This window comes from Mytilus trossulus, chromosome 13, assembly GCF_036588685.1.
Source record: "Mytilus trossulus isolate FHL-02 chromosome 13, PNRI_Mtr1.1.1.hap1, whole genome shotgun sequence".
Taxonomy (NCBI): Eukaryota; Metazoa; Mollusca; class Bivalvia; order Mytilida; family Mytilidae; genus Mytilus; species Mytilus trossulus.
The window spans coordinates 18969438-18986917 of record NC_086385.1 but is presented as its reverse complement, the minus strand read 5'-3'; the positions used below and the strand labels follow the sequence as shown (position 1 = coordinate 18986917).

The window sequence follows — 17480 nt, the reverse complement described above, 5'->3', positions numbered from 1 at the left end:
GGTCTAATTTTATTATTTTTGAATTGATTTTTTGTTGTTGTATATCAAATTTGCTGTTGGTTCATTATTTTGTTCATAAATAAGCATGTCAGATTTCTGGTTTTAATTGTTTATTTTTTGCATTTCTGTGCCTTTTACAGCTGACTATACTGTATGGGTTTTGCTTATTGTTGAAGGACTGAATACTGACCTATAGCTGCTAACATCTTTGTCATTTGGTCTATGGTAGAGACTTGTCTCATTGGCAATCATACCATATTTATTTTAAAATTTAATTTTTAATGTTTTAGGATAAATACATTTTATGGACTACAAAACAAATATAGTCAGCTGACGGGACTAAAGCATATTAATAACACAGAGGACTAATAAAAATTCTTTTGGAAAACAAATTATTCAGAAAGTTTATTAAAATATTTTATACAAAAAAATTGTATGAACATAATGGAATGATTACAGCCTATATACAGTGTTGCATAGATATAAAAATAGAATGTAAATCAATTATTTCTAAAGTTTTAAAATGTCAATTTAAAAGTAATATGGAAACATAATAATATTACATATTATAATAAAATAATTAGTAAATAAGTTAAAACCAAGCTATATTGAAAACTTCTTAAACAAGGTTTAAGTTTCAACCAACAACAAAACTCTCATTCTGTTACGGTTGATTAAAACAGCTTCAATCTTTATGAACCATTCCAAATAGAAATATTAAACAAATAATTGAAATTTTCTACCAATGCACAATTTTTCCAAATTTTACTTCCTTTTTGGTTAATGTTTGTATTGCCATATAGATCATCATCAAAATAAAATATATAGCTGAACAATTGTTACAATACATTAAATCTAAGCTTACAGATCTATTTATGTGTTCTATAAAATATAGGTAACAACTAAAATATGAAGAAATACCTAATATTTACAGATCTTGGAGACACAAATATATATAAACAAAACATAATATGTATGTATGTTATTAATCTTTAAATTTTATACATTATTTAGCTGAATGATTTCCAGGCACACAGTTCATAATTCAATAATCATTGTTATACATGTAAAATAGTGTGAAAATAATTGAATGTTAAGGTGGTGAGGTTGTCTTTAGCAAAAAACAGTTAACCAAAGGTCCAGATTTTTTATCAAGTCAGCAAAATTTGATGCAGGAATGCAGATATTTAATATGAATTTTCATTTAAAAGAACCAATTTATAAGAATATAACTTATAAATATTTATATTTTGCAAATGTTGATTATTTTTGGTTTTTTTTCAATTTTTTTTTAAATTGACATTTTAAAGGAAGGTAACTCTAAATAGTGCATTTTCTGAAGGATTCTACATGGAATTCTCCTATTTTGTATTTTAGACGAAAAAAACTTAAAGTGATCCTATCTTTTCTTTTGAAATTCTCAAAACATTGTCTGAAAGCTATCTTTTCCTTTAGTATTTAACAATTCTATCAATGTGTCATTTTGTCGCGTCCTATAGCTTTAAAAAATGCCCGGTGACCTATCTTTTTTATTATATATTTCATTATATATCAATAGATACTACGTTTTGGCAAAGTTTGAACTAATTCTATCATTCTTATTTTAGACTCCCATACCACCTTAAGTATTCCTAATCAAATTTACAAATATAAACTTACATTTTCAAATGAATCAGATTTTTTTTTAAACAAAATCATTTGCATGAAGTACACAATCCATGAAAATTCTTATAACTATGTTCAAGATTTGTAAAAAAAATGTTAATTTGTAAAAATGTGTCTTTGTGCACATTCATCAGCAAAATTTTTAATGGAAAATAAAACAACTGTGAACCTGTACAATTTTAAGTGAAATAATATACAGTAATGAACAGACTATTTACAAACAATTCAAACACTTGGTTCATCAAATATTTTGAAAGCTTTGTTATGTTAATATCCAAATTTATAATAAAAATAACTATTGTGTCATATGGCACTTCATTTTGATACTGGTTTACATTCATAATTACTTCTCTTAATTTAGTCTGCATTACAGATGTTCAGAAAGTGTCCATATGATAATCTATTTTTTTTCATATTTATCAATCTTATTACATGTAATTCATTTTAAAGTTTTCTAAATTGCTAAGCACATTGCAAGGTGTTGAACTTGAAAAGTGATTGAAATGAATTACATAGATTCAACATGAGTAGTGTAGTGTGCTATCTTTATGATAAGAGGCCCCAGGAGCTGGTATTGGTCAATTGTCAACATATCTATATGAGCTTAAACAATCATGATTAATTACATTCCCTGGAACGAAACCAATAAGCTGATCAAAATTTCTGCAGGAACAAAGGAGTAGGTCCAGTAAGACCCCTTTTTGGCCCTAAAATATAGCAGTTTTACAAAATTGTTAAAATGTAAACTTTTAGTTAGTTATTGTACAGTAGAATGATTCTGCTACATGAATATGGGCTGTTTTTGACAATACAATGCGCATATATCAGGTACTAGCACCATTATGTCAAGCTAAATTACTGAAATCTTTACAATTCTAGCATTTTAGTTAAATTTTAGACGGTTTTCTTGTGAAATGAAAGTGGCTGCATTCGTGTTCATCCTTAATATTAAAATGTAAGTTGTATTTTATGATATTGCATAACATATATAAAGAATGAGGATGAACACGGATGCGGCCACTTTCATTTTTGACGAAAACCATCTGAAAAGTTACATTTTTCAGCATATTTGGTAGATTTTTCATATTTGAGCTTGAATCGGGTCGTTTTGAATGACAAAATCAGTTAAAATCTTTCACATCAACTAATTGATTTAAATGAAATAGACACTTAAGTGTTTAAAAAATGGTCAAAATCTTTCGTCAGATGAACCTGAAATTTGAAGCCAAAATCGGTCCTTACCGGACCTACTCCTTTTTACACATGTATGCAATGACCAGATTATATGTCCAAATGAAAAATATGTATTTCTCTAAATAAATGTTTACATTGATGTAATTTGATATCTATTATCTGTGTCTGATGAAAAACTGTACAACAATCATCGATACCAGTAATATAAGGCTGATCTGTGTGGTTCCTGCTCCAAGCTATTTAAAAAATAAAAAAAACAGGCATTAAAATAAGTCAAATCTTTAGAAATATCAATGATTCTTTGATTGACCATACAATTACTTTTATTCCTTTCCCAATAAAAAAATAATTCTTTAAACACATGTCTTATTTAGTTCAGTACACTGCCTTTTACAGATATACATTAACTAGCAAAATAATGCTACCCGAATATGACCTGAATACAAGGCTAATCTTAGTTGGTGCTGCTCCATGATGATGTATTAAAATACTATGTAAATAAAATTTTGTAAGGCCACACCAATTTAATTTCTTGTTCTACGGATTTTTTTTGGACTCCAAAATATGTGGCGAACAAGCGATTTGAAAATTTTAATAAAAAAATATTTAATTTGCAAATTTTTTAGGCGAAGCTTGAAAAGTAAAGGCGAGCGATTATAATTTTTTTTGTAAACATTAATAAGTAGATTTTGACAATATTAAAACTTGATTTATCACTTGAAAGTTGACATTTCTTTAATTTCTGATGTATTTTTTCCCTGTTCACCAAGAAATAGTTACATCTGGTCTATGTGTGTGTGACTGACAATGAGACAATTCTCCATTCAAGTCATAATCAGTTTGGGGGCAACCCCTTAATATTATAAACATCCCTTTTACATGTTTTATGAGGGATAAATATAAGTTATAATATATTTGTTTGTATAAAAGAGCTCATATTTTCTCAAAGAACTATATATCTATCTGGTATTAAATGGTCAAAGCATGTCCAAGAATTTTGTAATATTCCTGGACTTTAACCATGTTAACACATTTACTTTAACAGTTTAATATTTTTCAAAATAAGTGGACCCCTCTTTTAGAAAAAGTTGTTTAAAATATGATGCAACTCTCCTCTTTTTGAGTACAAAATTCTAAGTTTTTAAAGGTTTTGTATAGAAGAACTATACAAATCCTTGGTATTTCTGTTTTCTTTTCTACATCAATAAAATGACCCTTTATCTGAGGGAGGTTTGTTCTCAACCTGATAATAACAAACACAGGTCGAAGTACGGCCTTTTACACAGGGCTTTGATACAGACCAAACAGCAAGCTATAAAGGACCCCAAAATTATTAGCGTACACAATTCGAACAGGAAAACCAACGGTCTAATTTAATTATCCAAACAGGAAAATACCAAATTATGAACAACATCAACAAACGATAACTGCTGAACGACAGGCCCCTGAATCAATCAGGACAGGTTCATAAACATGCAGTGGCTATAGATAGTTTTGTTTCGCCAGCATACAATATAATTACAGTTGAAGGCAAATCCTTCAGAATTTCTTTGTACTTTATTCTAACAGCGAACATGTTTTGATAGGGAACATAAGTAAGGGGGAAAGAAACCAATTGTTTGTTCTTTACAGGTATTTCCGCGCTGTTATAAATTTATATCGGAGCACTCCCTCTTTCGATAAATTGGTTTCATGCTGAAGCAAATATTTTCACAGATATTTACACCTTGTGGTGGGGTGATTTTATGTTAAAAGTCGTTATATACAGGTTAGACTGTGATTTTAAAACAAAGTTGATATCTTTTTATAATATTTACAAAAACAACCGTCAACGGTGCGGGAAATGGACATGATTACATTTCCGGATGCGGGAAGCGGGAATATAAAAAAAAAATCTGTTTTGAAAAAATAGGTGCAGGCGGGTCCGTCGAACAAGGAATCAAATTGGTGTGGCCTAAACATCATATTCCAAAAATTTCAGCTTAGCTCATTCATGGTCTAATAGATGCAATGCAACTACTTTACTGATAACACTATATAAATAACACATAGCTGAGAGGGTGATAGAGCAGATTAATACCCCGAGAAAACATTGTCAACCGCGGCGAAGCCAAGGTTGACAATGCTTTTTCAAGGGGTACCAATCTGCTCTATCACCCTCTCAGCTATGTGTTATTTAATTTATTATACTGAACGTCCTACCATTTTTGTCTTTTACAGATTAATTTTATTTCAAAAGGATTTTCTATGACGTCACGTACATAACAACGTTACGAGTATTAGAAATAAACAACAAGATGTTTTTTTTTTATTTTGACAGTTAAATAATAAAATTTGATCCAGAACGTAAAACTTAAGCATTGTATTCATCTATAGAGCTACTTGATGTAAATTCAATCCATTGTCCTTTAAATTGTCGATTTTTGATTGGTTTAGACGAGAGGGTAACATTCAAAAAAATTGTCACCCTCTCAGCTATGTGATAGAGTAAAATGACACCCTCGTATTAGCCAATCAAAATATGGCATTTTAACGTGAAGTATAATAAATGTTATTACTGACCTTCAACACATACGTTCAAAATGGGTTTTGTATTCCCATTTATTCATGTTGATAGTTGACAGACCCTGATTTTTATTCAGATGAACTCTATGTAAACCGAATTTGAAACCTATCCTTTACATTCATGCCAAGCATTAAATACAACAAAGTTATCCCTTATTTTGACTTCACATACTAGATAACATGAGACAAAGATTGTTTAAACTTACAGTTGTGTAGTAATTACATCGATCCCCTTGACAACATTCTACACATGTCCAATCTCTATACCAATCCTTCATACATCTGACGCCTAGACCAACGCTCTCCTGCTGACAGTGGGTTGATGTATCACAGGTTTTAGATATGTAATGATATCTTTCACTCCTTGGCTGCCAAAACAAAGGCTCTGTGAAAATGGAACAAATATAACATGAGCATAACAGGTTAAGGATATTCAATGCATTTACAGGGGAGATAATTACATTGCCCACAAGAATTTATATTTTTTAGATGTTAATTTATGACATATCACGAAAAAGATGCATTTTTGTCTCTTTTTCAAAATGACATTTGGCTTGATTATGTTTGAAGATTATTTGTATGAATTTTCATTAACACAATACCTATCGATATTTCTTTACTAAAGATAAACAAAATTATGTATTTTTCCCCTATAATTATTAGGGGAATTTAATTATATTCAAAGAATTTTTACACAAATTTAGAGCAGATATTCCAAATGACTTTACAAAAATCCACCTGTGTTTTCCTTATGAAAGAAAAAAGTTAGGTACAATATATATGCCTGGCCAAAGGATGGATATGTCCTGAAAAACCTAAACTCTAGTGAAATTTTAAATGTTGAAAAAATATCTTTCCTTTTTTCTTTTTTAATTACATTATTAAAATGTCAAGGTGAAATATAAAGCTTGTATGAAAATAAAAACTGCATGGTATGCCGATAAATTATGGTTTGTTAGATTATTATTAACCATGCAATCCTTATTGATCTTTTTCTAAATGCTTTGGTTTATTTGAACTGAGATTTTTTTTCACTCCTTAAATGTGATAATATTTCTTGCGCTTCACTTAGTTTGGTCTAATGGAGATGAACCACAGATTGATGTGTATACTTACGCTGCCATTTAATCTGTGTTCTACACGTATCTTCCTCCTGCCTACACTGGATTGTTGTTTTTACACATTTATCCTTGTTGCTGTTCTGTGCCTCACATACATAACACTCTAATGCTATACCTACAAATTAAATCAATTGCCTTTAATAACTTCATTGATAAAACTATAGGGGGTTTTATACTTTGTCTCAAATCAAAGAATTAAATTTTTAAAGTTAAAAAGTTACAAACTATTAATGGTATTCTAATAGGCAAATGTTGTTTTGATTTGCTGAATCCCTTCATAGAAAGAGTAACTAACTTGTTGTTATTGATCAGCAATACTGCTTCCTAAAAATATATGTTCTGGACCATACATGTATGAGTATTTGGACCATATGCGTATGGTCATGACCATATGCATATACTCATATAATACATGTTTGGTTATTAACGGGCCGACCTATATGACAATGTATTATTTTTTATATTTTTCAAATACTACTTACAAATAAATATTGATGCCAAAGTAACTTTTCATTGCTAATAACATTCTTGCATTTAGGCTTTGAGTGACATTTACTTCTAGCAGTATCTTAGCTTTTTTGCATTTACAAGTCTTTATTGTGCACAAGCTAGTCTTTTTGTAGCTGCGTACAGTGATACCGAGGTCTAGGGCCATTTCGATATGTCTACAATGTTTTTAAGAAGCTCTAGATTTCAAATATCGTAACATGACTACAATACACCATTATTCACAAGACAACTTAAATAAGCTATGTTACTTTCCAGTGACTTTCTTGTGTAACAGTTCATTAAGAAATTTTTGGAAATTATTTTTTTAAGTTGACATATTGCCATTCACTCATAATAACAAATTGGTAGTGACCATTGGTATAAAATTTGTTTATTATAGTTTTGACAAGTTAGTAAAATTAACTATTTGAACTTCTATTTTTTTTATTTAGGTAGTCTTTTTATTATAATATAATTATGAAAATAACCTATATGGTTGGGTATCCAGATCTATATCGCCCTATATTCATTTATGATGTATGTATATGTTACATCAATGAACGAAATATATATATATATATTAAAATTAATGTATATCTATTAAAAGTTAAATACAGAATATTTGCCAAATTTATATTAATTTAATCAAATTCTTGGCTGCTTTGTTACACTTTATTTTATAATTACTTTTAATTACTGTTGATTGAATTATGATTGCTGATTAGGTGTCCTTTTTGAAATCACTGATTGTTATATAAATTGTCTTTGATGGATTAATAATGAGAATAACATTTTTCTCAAATATCAACAAAAATGTTCATATTGTTAATTATGACTGTTCTCTGCATTTTCTTATACCTATGTATTAACATAAATTCATGTTGCTTACACATGATAACGTTGTTATTTAAATGTGCTATAGCATAATTGTGCTTATTGCAATAAACGTATTTATCTTATCTTAAATAAAATAGTCAGCTTGGATGGGTAAAATTCAGTTTGAAATATAAAAAATTAAAAAAAAGGTTGGGTAAAAACACTGATGACAAGTGATTAATGTACAGCAGTGTGACTGTGTTTTTGGTATTTGTTTCACTAATAGTAATTCTATTTAGTACTTTGAAATATTCGTTTAGGAAATAAATGTGTGCAAAGTACAGTTCCGAATTGATCTTGTTATAAAATTGAGAATGGAAATGGGGAATGTGTCAAAGAGACAACAACCCGACCAAATAAAAAACAACAGCAGAAGGTCACCAACAGGTCTTCAATGTAGCGAGAAATTCCCGCACCCGGAGGCGTCCTTCAGCTGGCCCCTAAACAAATATATACTAGTTCAGTGATAATGAACGCCATACTAATTTCCAAATTGTACACAAGAAACTAATATAAAAATAATACAAGACTAACAAAGGCCAGAGGCTCCTGACTTGGGACAGGCGCAAAAATGCGGCGGGGTTAAACATGTTTGTGAGATCTCAACCCTCCCCCTATACCTCTAACCAATGTAGAAAAATAAACGCATAACAATACGCACATTAAAATTCAGTTGAAGAGAAGTCCGAGTCTGATGTCAGAAGATGTAACCAAAGAAAATAAACAAAATGACAATAATACATAATTAACAACAGACTACTAGCAGTTAACTGACATGCCAGCTCCAGACTTCAATTAAACTGACTGAAAGATTATGATTTCATCAAATGAACATCAGGCAACAATCCTTCCCGTTAGGGGTTTAGTATCATACCCTCATAACATATATGTTATATAACATATAAGAACATAACCTGTGTCATGCCAACAACTGTTTTTTTAATAAATGTGTTTAGTTCCGACGTAAAGACCCTATAAGTGAATCAATATTAACGCCAAAATATGCAATCTTTAATGACCTGACAACAGTATCGTCACTATATCCCTTCTTAATAAGTCTATTCAAAGGTTTTGTTACTTTCTGAGGTGAATACTGACACCTTTGTGCTTTATAAAGAATATTTCCATAAAAAATTGGATGTGAAATACCTGAACGTATAAGAAGTCTGCATGTTGAGCTTTATTTACGAATGATGTTCTTATACCGATGATAAAATTTAGTAAACGTTTTGACTAGTTTGTGATATCAAAAACCCTGGTGTATTAATTTTTCAGTTATACATAAATTTCTCTCTTTAAAATTTAAAACATTGTCATGATTGTTACATACACGAGCGAAACATAACATGTCAGAAACATCATATATATTCGGCGAAATTGTAGACTGAACACATTAATTTTATTGAAGCTGAAGCGCATGTTTTATTAAGCTGTCCTCTTTATGACGATTTTAGAAACCATTTATATTATGTTGCTGGAACTTTTAATGAAAATTTTAATACTTCAGATGATAATGAATGTTGATGTTAATATGATACGTGTGTGTGCCAAAACCTGTCATTTGATTTTAAAAAGACGTAGAAAATTTATATAATAGTCTCTTATAATTCTGTATAGAATGGCTCTCATAATTCATAATTCTGTATAGAATGGCTCTCATAATTCATAATTCTGTATAGAATGTACATTGTAAGATAACACTTAATAAAATGAAAGCCAAAGATTGATTGTACTTGTTGAGAGATGAGACTTTAATAAAACATTGAATTCAATTCAATTATATACACACAATGCAACACGAGGCGCGGATCCAGAAAGGGGAGGGGGGGGTTCTGGAGGTTGGAACCCCCCCTTTTTTTGGACGATCAGTGCATTTGAATGGGGACATGTAATTGGAACCCACCCCCCCTTTTGTCCTGGGTTAGGAACCCCACCCCCCCTTTTTTAAATGTCTGGATCCGCCCCTGAACACTATACTAAATAATAAAATCAGGCGGAACAGATTCCAGGCAAACAGGGATTAGGGCGAACAGAAACTAGGGCGAACCAGAATCAGGGTGGACGGACCCGGATTCATATGATAGCGTCTTTTAAAAAAAAACTGTCATACCATATGTCATTATGTAGAGTTTAGAAGTAGTTTTAAAAAAAATAATAACCCGGACCATACGTGTATGGATGGACCATATGATACGAGTATATCCCATATGGTCATGACTGTAAGTGTATGGTCCTAATACTCATATGTTCAGGAACATTGACAATTATCTTTAAATATCTCGCAATACTGGCAACAGTATTGTCAACAAATTGGACCATACCATTATCATGATTATTGCAATCAGCAACTAGAGATCCTAATATAGTTGCGTTATGTCAAGTCACCTGAAAAGTGATGTTAGTTAAAACCTTTTTACGTATCTGGTCCTCGACCAGCAGTGTTATTCACAAATCCGAAATGTATTTCCTGATTGTTGGAAGACGCCATTTATGAGACATTCAAGACACATTTTATCATTTTAAGATCATTTAAATACTTTATTCATATTTATAGACAGGTGTCTGTTTAACTTACTGAATGCTGGTAGTCCTAAAAAGACAATTAACACATAAAGGTTTGCCATTTGTATTGTTGGTCATAAGGTATTCTCTTTTAAAACTGTAAATAGAAATACCTGTAACAGGTAACCGGAAGTAGTGTAAACCAATTCTGTTTAAGGTAATAGTAACGCACCACTACGTACCTATATAATCATTATTTTGTCTTAGGATTTGTTAAATACGAAAATATGATGTAAATAAATGTTGCTTTGTTGGCACCCTATTCTTTAGCTCATCTGTCAAAAGGATAAAAAAATTCATCAGGTTCACGGAATTTTGTGGAGTGGACCCCCTTTATTCTGGTTTTTTTTTAAATATTTTATTTGAAAATAGTTTCTTATTTTTAATATTTTATTTGAAAATATTTTCTGACAAAAAGACAAAAATGTTCATCAGGTTCACAGCGTTTGTGGAATGGACACCCCCTTTTTTCTCTTTTTTTTTTTTAAATATTTTATTTGAAAATATTTTTTTCATATATCTCAACTTATATCAAAATAGTCCCAGTTTTAACTTAATTTTACTTATTTGAGGTTTTCAAAGTCTTTTCAATGCGATTTAACAATATTAGTGAAAAATGATTTCCCCCTCTATCCATAATATAAGGATCATAAGGATAGAGGGAAATTTCTTTTTCACTAATATTGTTAAATCGCATTGAAAAGACAAATAAATTTAAAAAAAAAAAAAAAAGGGGGCCACTCCTCAAACGACTGTGCACTTCATTTTTCAGACGACTCAGACAAGAAAGTTCAGATAAAGATTAACATTTTCAAAGTTTCAAATGTAAAAAAAAACTTTTTCATGAAGCAGAATTTAGATAAATAGCATGTCTAGCCATTATGTCCAAACGTTATTGTTTTCCATTTCTTAGATGAAATATGTAATATAAGTAGAAAACGTGCATTTATAAAACATAATTAACATATTTAAAACATACAAACTATAACTGAGTTCATACAAATGAGTCTTCTAACTCTTCTACACGGCGGCGTCTTTTATATGAACACACTATTCCGTCTAGACAGCTAAAATGATGCCGGGAAATGTTCATTCCAAAAAAGTTTGCTGAATCAAAATAGCCACTCAGATTTTAAAAAAACCCACACATTAGGAGTAGACATTTTAAAGACAGGGAGAAAAGGGGAGATGAGCTAGGGATCATTTCTTAAGGACAAAAGTTTTCACGCAAATATAAAACACCTTTATAAATTAGAATCGCAGGTGCAATGGTCTTATAAGTTTTAAACAATTATATAACTACTTATTTGTAAAATAAAACCATAAGTGCTAAAAGGATAGAGAAAGAGCCTTTCAAATAGTCTGAAAACTCGCACAGACAAATAAAGATATTGGAGAAAAGTAAGTTCAATCTTAGGAAATAATTTCAAATAAAATCATTAATATTGCTAAACTTATGAAATAAATACCAAGATTTTTTTTAGAAACGTTTGATATTCTATTAAAAATGAAATTGGGAAAAAAATGCATTTCCTATCACCTCATCACAGATCAGAAAATAGGAACGATCCTTACGAAATGAATTGCCTTATAATCATTTTTGATTCATCTTTTCATCTTATGGTATTTATTTGAAAAAATCGGTCGAGTATAGGTACGATGCAATATTTTTTCAGAAAAAATAGCGCCAATTCGCTTTTGTAAAGAAAATGTCCAAGTATATATAGCGTCAAAATTGTCAAGTCAGTCTTGCGACGTCATTAATATATTGGTATAAAAAGAGAGATCGACTTGAAATTGCAATTTTTTTTTTTACAAGAAATGATCTTTAAGTAAGTCAAACTAAGCCGAAATCGTAAGTAAACTCTTTATCTGATTGGTTGTCCTTACCTTTTTTGCGGTTTTGCTAAAGACAGAGAAAAATTATACATAGAAAAACAAGTATGAGCAATACACACCACGAGATTTTATACAAACGGGAAAACCCGGCAACGTTTTTCAACTAAATACCCCAGGTGAATGTGATCAAATTTGATACAGTTGGCTTGGTATTTTCTGAGGGGATGAGTTTTGTAAAAGTTATTGGAAAACGGACGCGAGGGTCAGGAAAGCTAAAGAGAGGGATTGATGCATTGGTTTTTCAACATCAATTAATTCAAAATTTCAATTTGACCAGTGTGCATGGAATTCGATCAAACTATTTGTATTATCTACATGGAACATTAAAGTTGCACGGTATGTGATTTTTAATCCGATAGTGGTTATCGGTTTGTACGCATTTTGTTCCTTCAGGGGAACGTCGACGTGATTGAATTGGTATCATTGTATTAATCGTCTTTGCAAATAGCAATACCCCAAAAGGCAAGGACTATTACTAACATAAATTGTCCGTCAATATTTCTATATAATATAATTATTTGACGTTTAGTACTTCAATCTAGCAAAATGAGTTTACACGGCAAAATCAACTTCGCCGCAGTAATAATCATGATGTGATTATATCATCGTTTGAGCGCTTGAAAAACATTCCTTACTTGATTATAAAATAATTTGGGCGTGAAAATGACACTTGAAAATGAGACGTTTTTCCAATATAATTATAAAAGCAATTTTTTATCGTTACCTACGCCAATATGTTTAAAGTTCTATAGTTTTTTGAAATTTTGATATTCGGTTCAGACGGTCAGACATCTATATAATGTGCACATGATAAAAGCAAATGAGATCAAATAACACCGTTTATAATATGGGGTAAGCTATTTATTTATTTATTACAGATTAAAACGTGTTTGTGATTAAAAAAACAACAAAAAAAAACAAAATCATATTAACTTTGTCTGATTAGGAGACAACTAAACATTAAATTTTTGTTTGAAAATATTTCATATACAAATTATATATATTGTTCGTTAGTCAAATGCGTTTTGTTTAAATATACTTTTTCACTGTTTTGGTCTTTTGGAAAATGTTGTTTCACAGTTTGTGCTGTTTTTAGACCCTTCTACAACGAAATTTGTTTGACATGCACACGTATAAAAATTGCGGTTTGAACGTAGTTTTCAATTTAGACTCGTGTATATATATATATAACTCGTCTAATCATCAACCCAACAATGTTAGATTTGTAAATTTGCTTTCGCAAACTTTTGGTTCTCTCGCCGGGATTCAAACTCATGCTACTGTGATATCGTGACACCAAATCGCCTGCGCTAGACCACACGACCACCTTGGCTCTACAATAATAGAGCTTTCGCTGGCCGTGTGTTACCTTTCCTCGTCAGTTTTAATCTAGCGGCGTACTACAGTACATGATATATAAGGCATGAAAATGTTATATATATATATCTTTATTAACCTCCCTTAAGAGAGATAGTGAGTCCAATACAATATTAATGCAATTCAATTCAATTCAATATTTTATTTAAACCTCATCTCTCAATAATAATATAATACAACATTACATTAAATGTAAAAATATATAAATATAAAAAGAGAGCCATTCTGTACAGAATTACAAGAGACTATTACATTAAAAAATATATAAAGAATGCATCCATTATAATGCATAACACAATATATACAAATTTGAATAGATAAGCACGCAAAAGAAAAAAATAATAATTGAAAGTACTTTGAACTTAATTCACATTATTAATTAGGATTGAGAAAAAAAAATTGAACTTAATTCATATTGTCGATTAGGAATGAGAAAATGTTTTGCAAAATCTATAAACATATTTGACGCATAAAAATTGAAAACGTATTTTTTCTGCTAATTGTCTAGTTCAAATTCGGTTTCGCATGACAGTAAAATGTAACAGAAATCTTAATCAGCTAAGGAACCAAGAAAGGCACTGAAAATTATTGGGTTTATGGATAGTAGCTCGCACCATGCAGAATTCATCCCGAATGTCGGATAAATAGTCACACGACAAAATTGCGTGAATACACGGGTCGTTGAAAAAAATATTACCACATTTATCACACAAATACTCTCACTGTTAAATATCCTTAATTGCAAACATTAACTGTTATTTTTTTTCTGCAAACGATTATTTCTTCACAAGGAATTCTTCAAAATACCACGTATTCTTACTGACAACATCGGACAAACTATAACATTATAAATCAACAGTTAAAGTGCATTTGGAGGATACACACGACTTAAAAACCCTATAAACTAAGAATCAGATTCTGCATATATACGTTTAAGTTTTGTTAAGCAAAAGAACAATCTAAGAAAAATTGCTATAAATTTTCTGAGATAACATGTGCTTTTTCATTTATTCTTTTAATTTTTGTATTTCGCCAGCGATCGCATCAGTCAGTGTTTAATGTTATTTGACAGCATAGAACTATTCTGACTGGAAACTCACTAAGAAAAATATATATAAATAATAGCTCAAACATTTTATAACTTTATTATTAGGAAGTGTACCTGCAAGCGTGGTAAAATCCATGAAGGTTAGACATAGTCATTCAAGTTTTAAATTCTTAAACCACATATCGTACTTAAATGTTGACTGCCAAAAAAGGACTCATGTACAAATAAGATGTTGAGTGATGGCCAATGAGACAATTTCCCCCAAAAACCCAAAAAACGACCTTCAACAATAAGCAAAACCCATACTGCAAAGCAACCTATAAAGGACCTGACATAAAATAATATATATGGTAAATGAGTATTAACGAGAGAACTAAGTCTGATGGATGTAAAAATACTTGGTACAGACACATACAGAATTTTGCGGGGTTAAATATATGTTCGGCCCTAACCTAAAATCAGTTGGAAAGGCTTAAATCATCTGATCGACAACAAGATAATATAAATCAGTTTTCATTAAATCGATGATGGGTTCGATGACAGTAGATAGAGAACTAGTTAAAAGCACTAAAAGATAAATTGTAGAAAACTTATTAGAGGCCTAGATGAAACGAAATCTACCTTTTTTTCGTGTAGCTAACCAATACACATGAATAGTAACAATCGTCAAATGTTCAGAGCAGATAAGGTTAAAATCTGATTGTTCACTTTTTGACGCTCTGTGGACCGTACAAATCTGAATGCAATAAACTATTATATCATTCGAAAGATCATTTTGATATTGAAGTATTTTAAGGACCAGATTACAATGATAACTGTTAAAATATATTTTTTCAATAAAGTTCATATAAAAGTAAAATATAAAAAAAGTTTAACTTGACTCTGAAAGGTTATAATATAAGCAGATGCTTTTGTGAAGGTGTCCAGTTTTCTACATCTTCGCTAGCCAAGGCTTACGATCCACTCCTGCTCTATACAAATACAGCCTTTGTATGAGGTCGATACAAGGATTTATTCCATATTTATAAACTTTTAGTAGGTTTTTCTATATGAATTGGATATTGAATAAATAAGCATATTCACCTGCGGAAAAAGGATATTCACCGCGCAAAACGTCGCGTGCTTTGTCGTGTACAATTTTGGTAAAAAAACGTTTGATTTACAATTGCTTTTGGTAAATATTTTCTATTACATTCATTTCTTTCGGAATATGGAATAAAACATTTACTGTCTTTTGTTTCGGTAAATATGTGGTCTTATTGACTTTTGAAAAACTGATATTCACTTCGGCCGTTGGCCTCAGTGAATATCAGTTTTTCAAAAGTCAATAAAACCACACATTTACCACATCAAAAGACAGTAATTGTATAATATTGACCTGAAAGAAGCTATATTGACTGAGGACGAAGTCCGAGGTCGATATACTTCTTTGGGTCGATATATCCTGTATTGACCTCATACAAAGGCTATATTTGTTATATTATTAATTTCCGACCATATTTGTATCAAAATCGTCATTTAGGATTATTGGAATTTTATAGATATTACATTGTCTCCTTGACAGTAGCAACATATTAGTTGTTATTTCATTTCCTTTTTTTTTTTTTTTTTTTTTTTTATACATCTTATGTATTTAAAGATTTTTTGTCAAATAATCGATGACAGATATCATGTGTAATAAAACGTTAAACAATATCTTGAAATTCAGTACATGACGTCACAAAGTATATCGGTTTTTAGATATTCTAAAAATAACCGTGCGATATGCTTTTTGCCGGTCAATATGCTTTTTGCTATCCGCCGTTTTTTCTCTACCTTCGAAAATATAGTTTAACATGTGACTATCTCTAAACGAATCAAATTTGTTAAAATATACGAATTAATGATATTAACAAATATAGCCTTTGTATGAGGTCAATACAGGATATATCGACCCAAAGAAGTATATCGACCTCGGACTTCGTCCTCAGTCAATATACTTCTTTCAAGTGAATATATCCTTGTATCGACCTCATTCAAAGGCCATATTTGTATAATATCAATTGAAAATATGCAGACATTCTTTGCTGAAAATGTTGTTTTCGGCAACGAAAAATTAAGAAAATACTAACTTTAAAACTTATTGTTCAAATATAAACAATAATTGAGTCTAAATATACATTCAGAAGTTAGTTAGAAGGCGGCAGCTAAAGTTTATGTCCGTGTAAAATTTGAAGTGCTGTGGTTTTTTTTTACATATACATAAATAAACAAATGCTATACGATTTCTTACATCAATGCGATACTTTTAAAATATCATAGCGATGTTTTTGTTATATCAATATTAGTACTTATTAGTTTTTTATTATACTGTTGTACCCATAATTTGACAAATTCACCTATTATGTCTGTTTTGTTCACGCATCGTTGTAAATATGACAGAATTTGATGAGACTGTCATACACTTGAGAGGTTAAGCGCTATAAAACCAGGCTCAATCCACCATTTTCAAAAATTTTAAATGCCAGTACCGAGTCAGAAATATGACAGTTGTTATCCATTCGTTTGGTATGTTTTATCATTTGGTTTTACCATTTGATGAAGGACTTTCTGTTTTGAATTTTCGGCGGAGTTCAGTATTTTTGAGATTTTACTTCTTAGAAGAATTGTATTTACAGTTTTAAGACCATTGCTTAAATTCAAAT

General features: G+C 30.4%; 2 protein-coding genes across 2 annotated transcripts in view; one reads left to right on the top strand and one right to left on the bottom strand.

The window, feature by feature from the left end:
• Nucleotides 1-1500: 1500 nt before the first annotated feature.
• Nucleotides 1501-10623, bottom strand: LOC134695433 (uncharacterized). Its single transcript, XM_063556681.1, has 4 exons — nucleotides 10486-10623; nucleotides 6541-6660; nucleotides 5631-5809; nucleotides 1501-3095 (listed from the first exon to the last, which is right to left on the bottom strand). The coding sequence occupies exons 1-4, from the start codon at nucleotides 10532-10534 to the stop codon at nucleotides 3015-3017; spliced, it is 429 nt and encodes a 142-aa protein (XP_063412751.1). The 5' UTR covers nucleotides 10535-10623; the 3' UTR covers nucleotides 1501-3014.
• A 2531-nt stretch (nucleotides 10624-13154) lies between these two features.
• LOC134694670 (uncharacterized) overlaps nucleotides 13155-17480 on the top strand; it is a 52163-nt gene continuing 47837 nt past the window's right edge. The window contains exon 1 of the mRNA XM_063555714.1: nucleotides 13155-13223. Coding sequence (XP_063411784.1) covers nucleotides 13192-13223 — 32 coding nt within the window. The 5' untranslated portion in view covers nucleotides 13155-13191. The remainder of the gene's footprint in view (nucleotides 13224-17480) is intronic.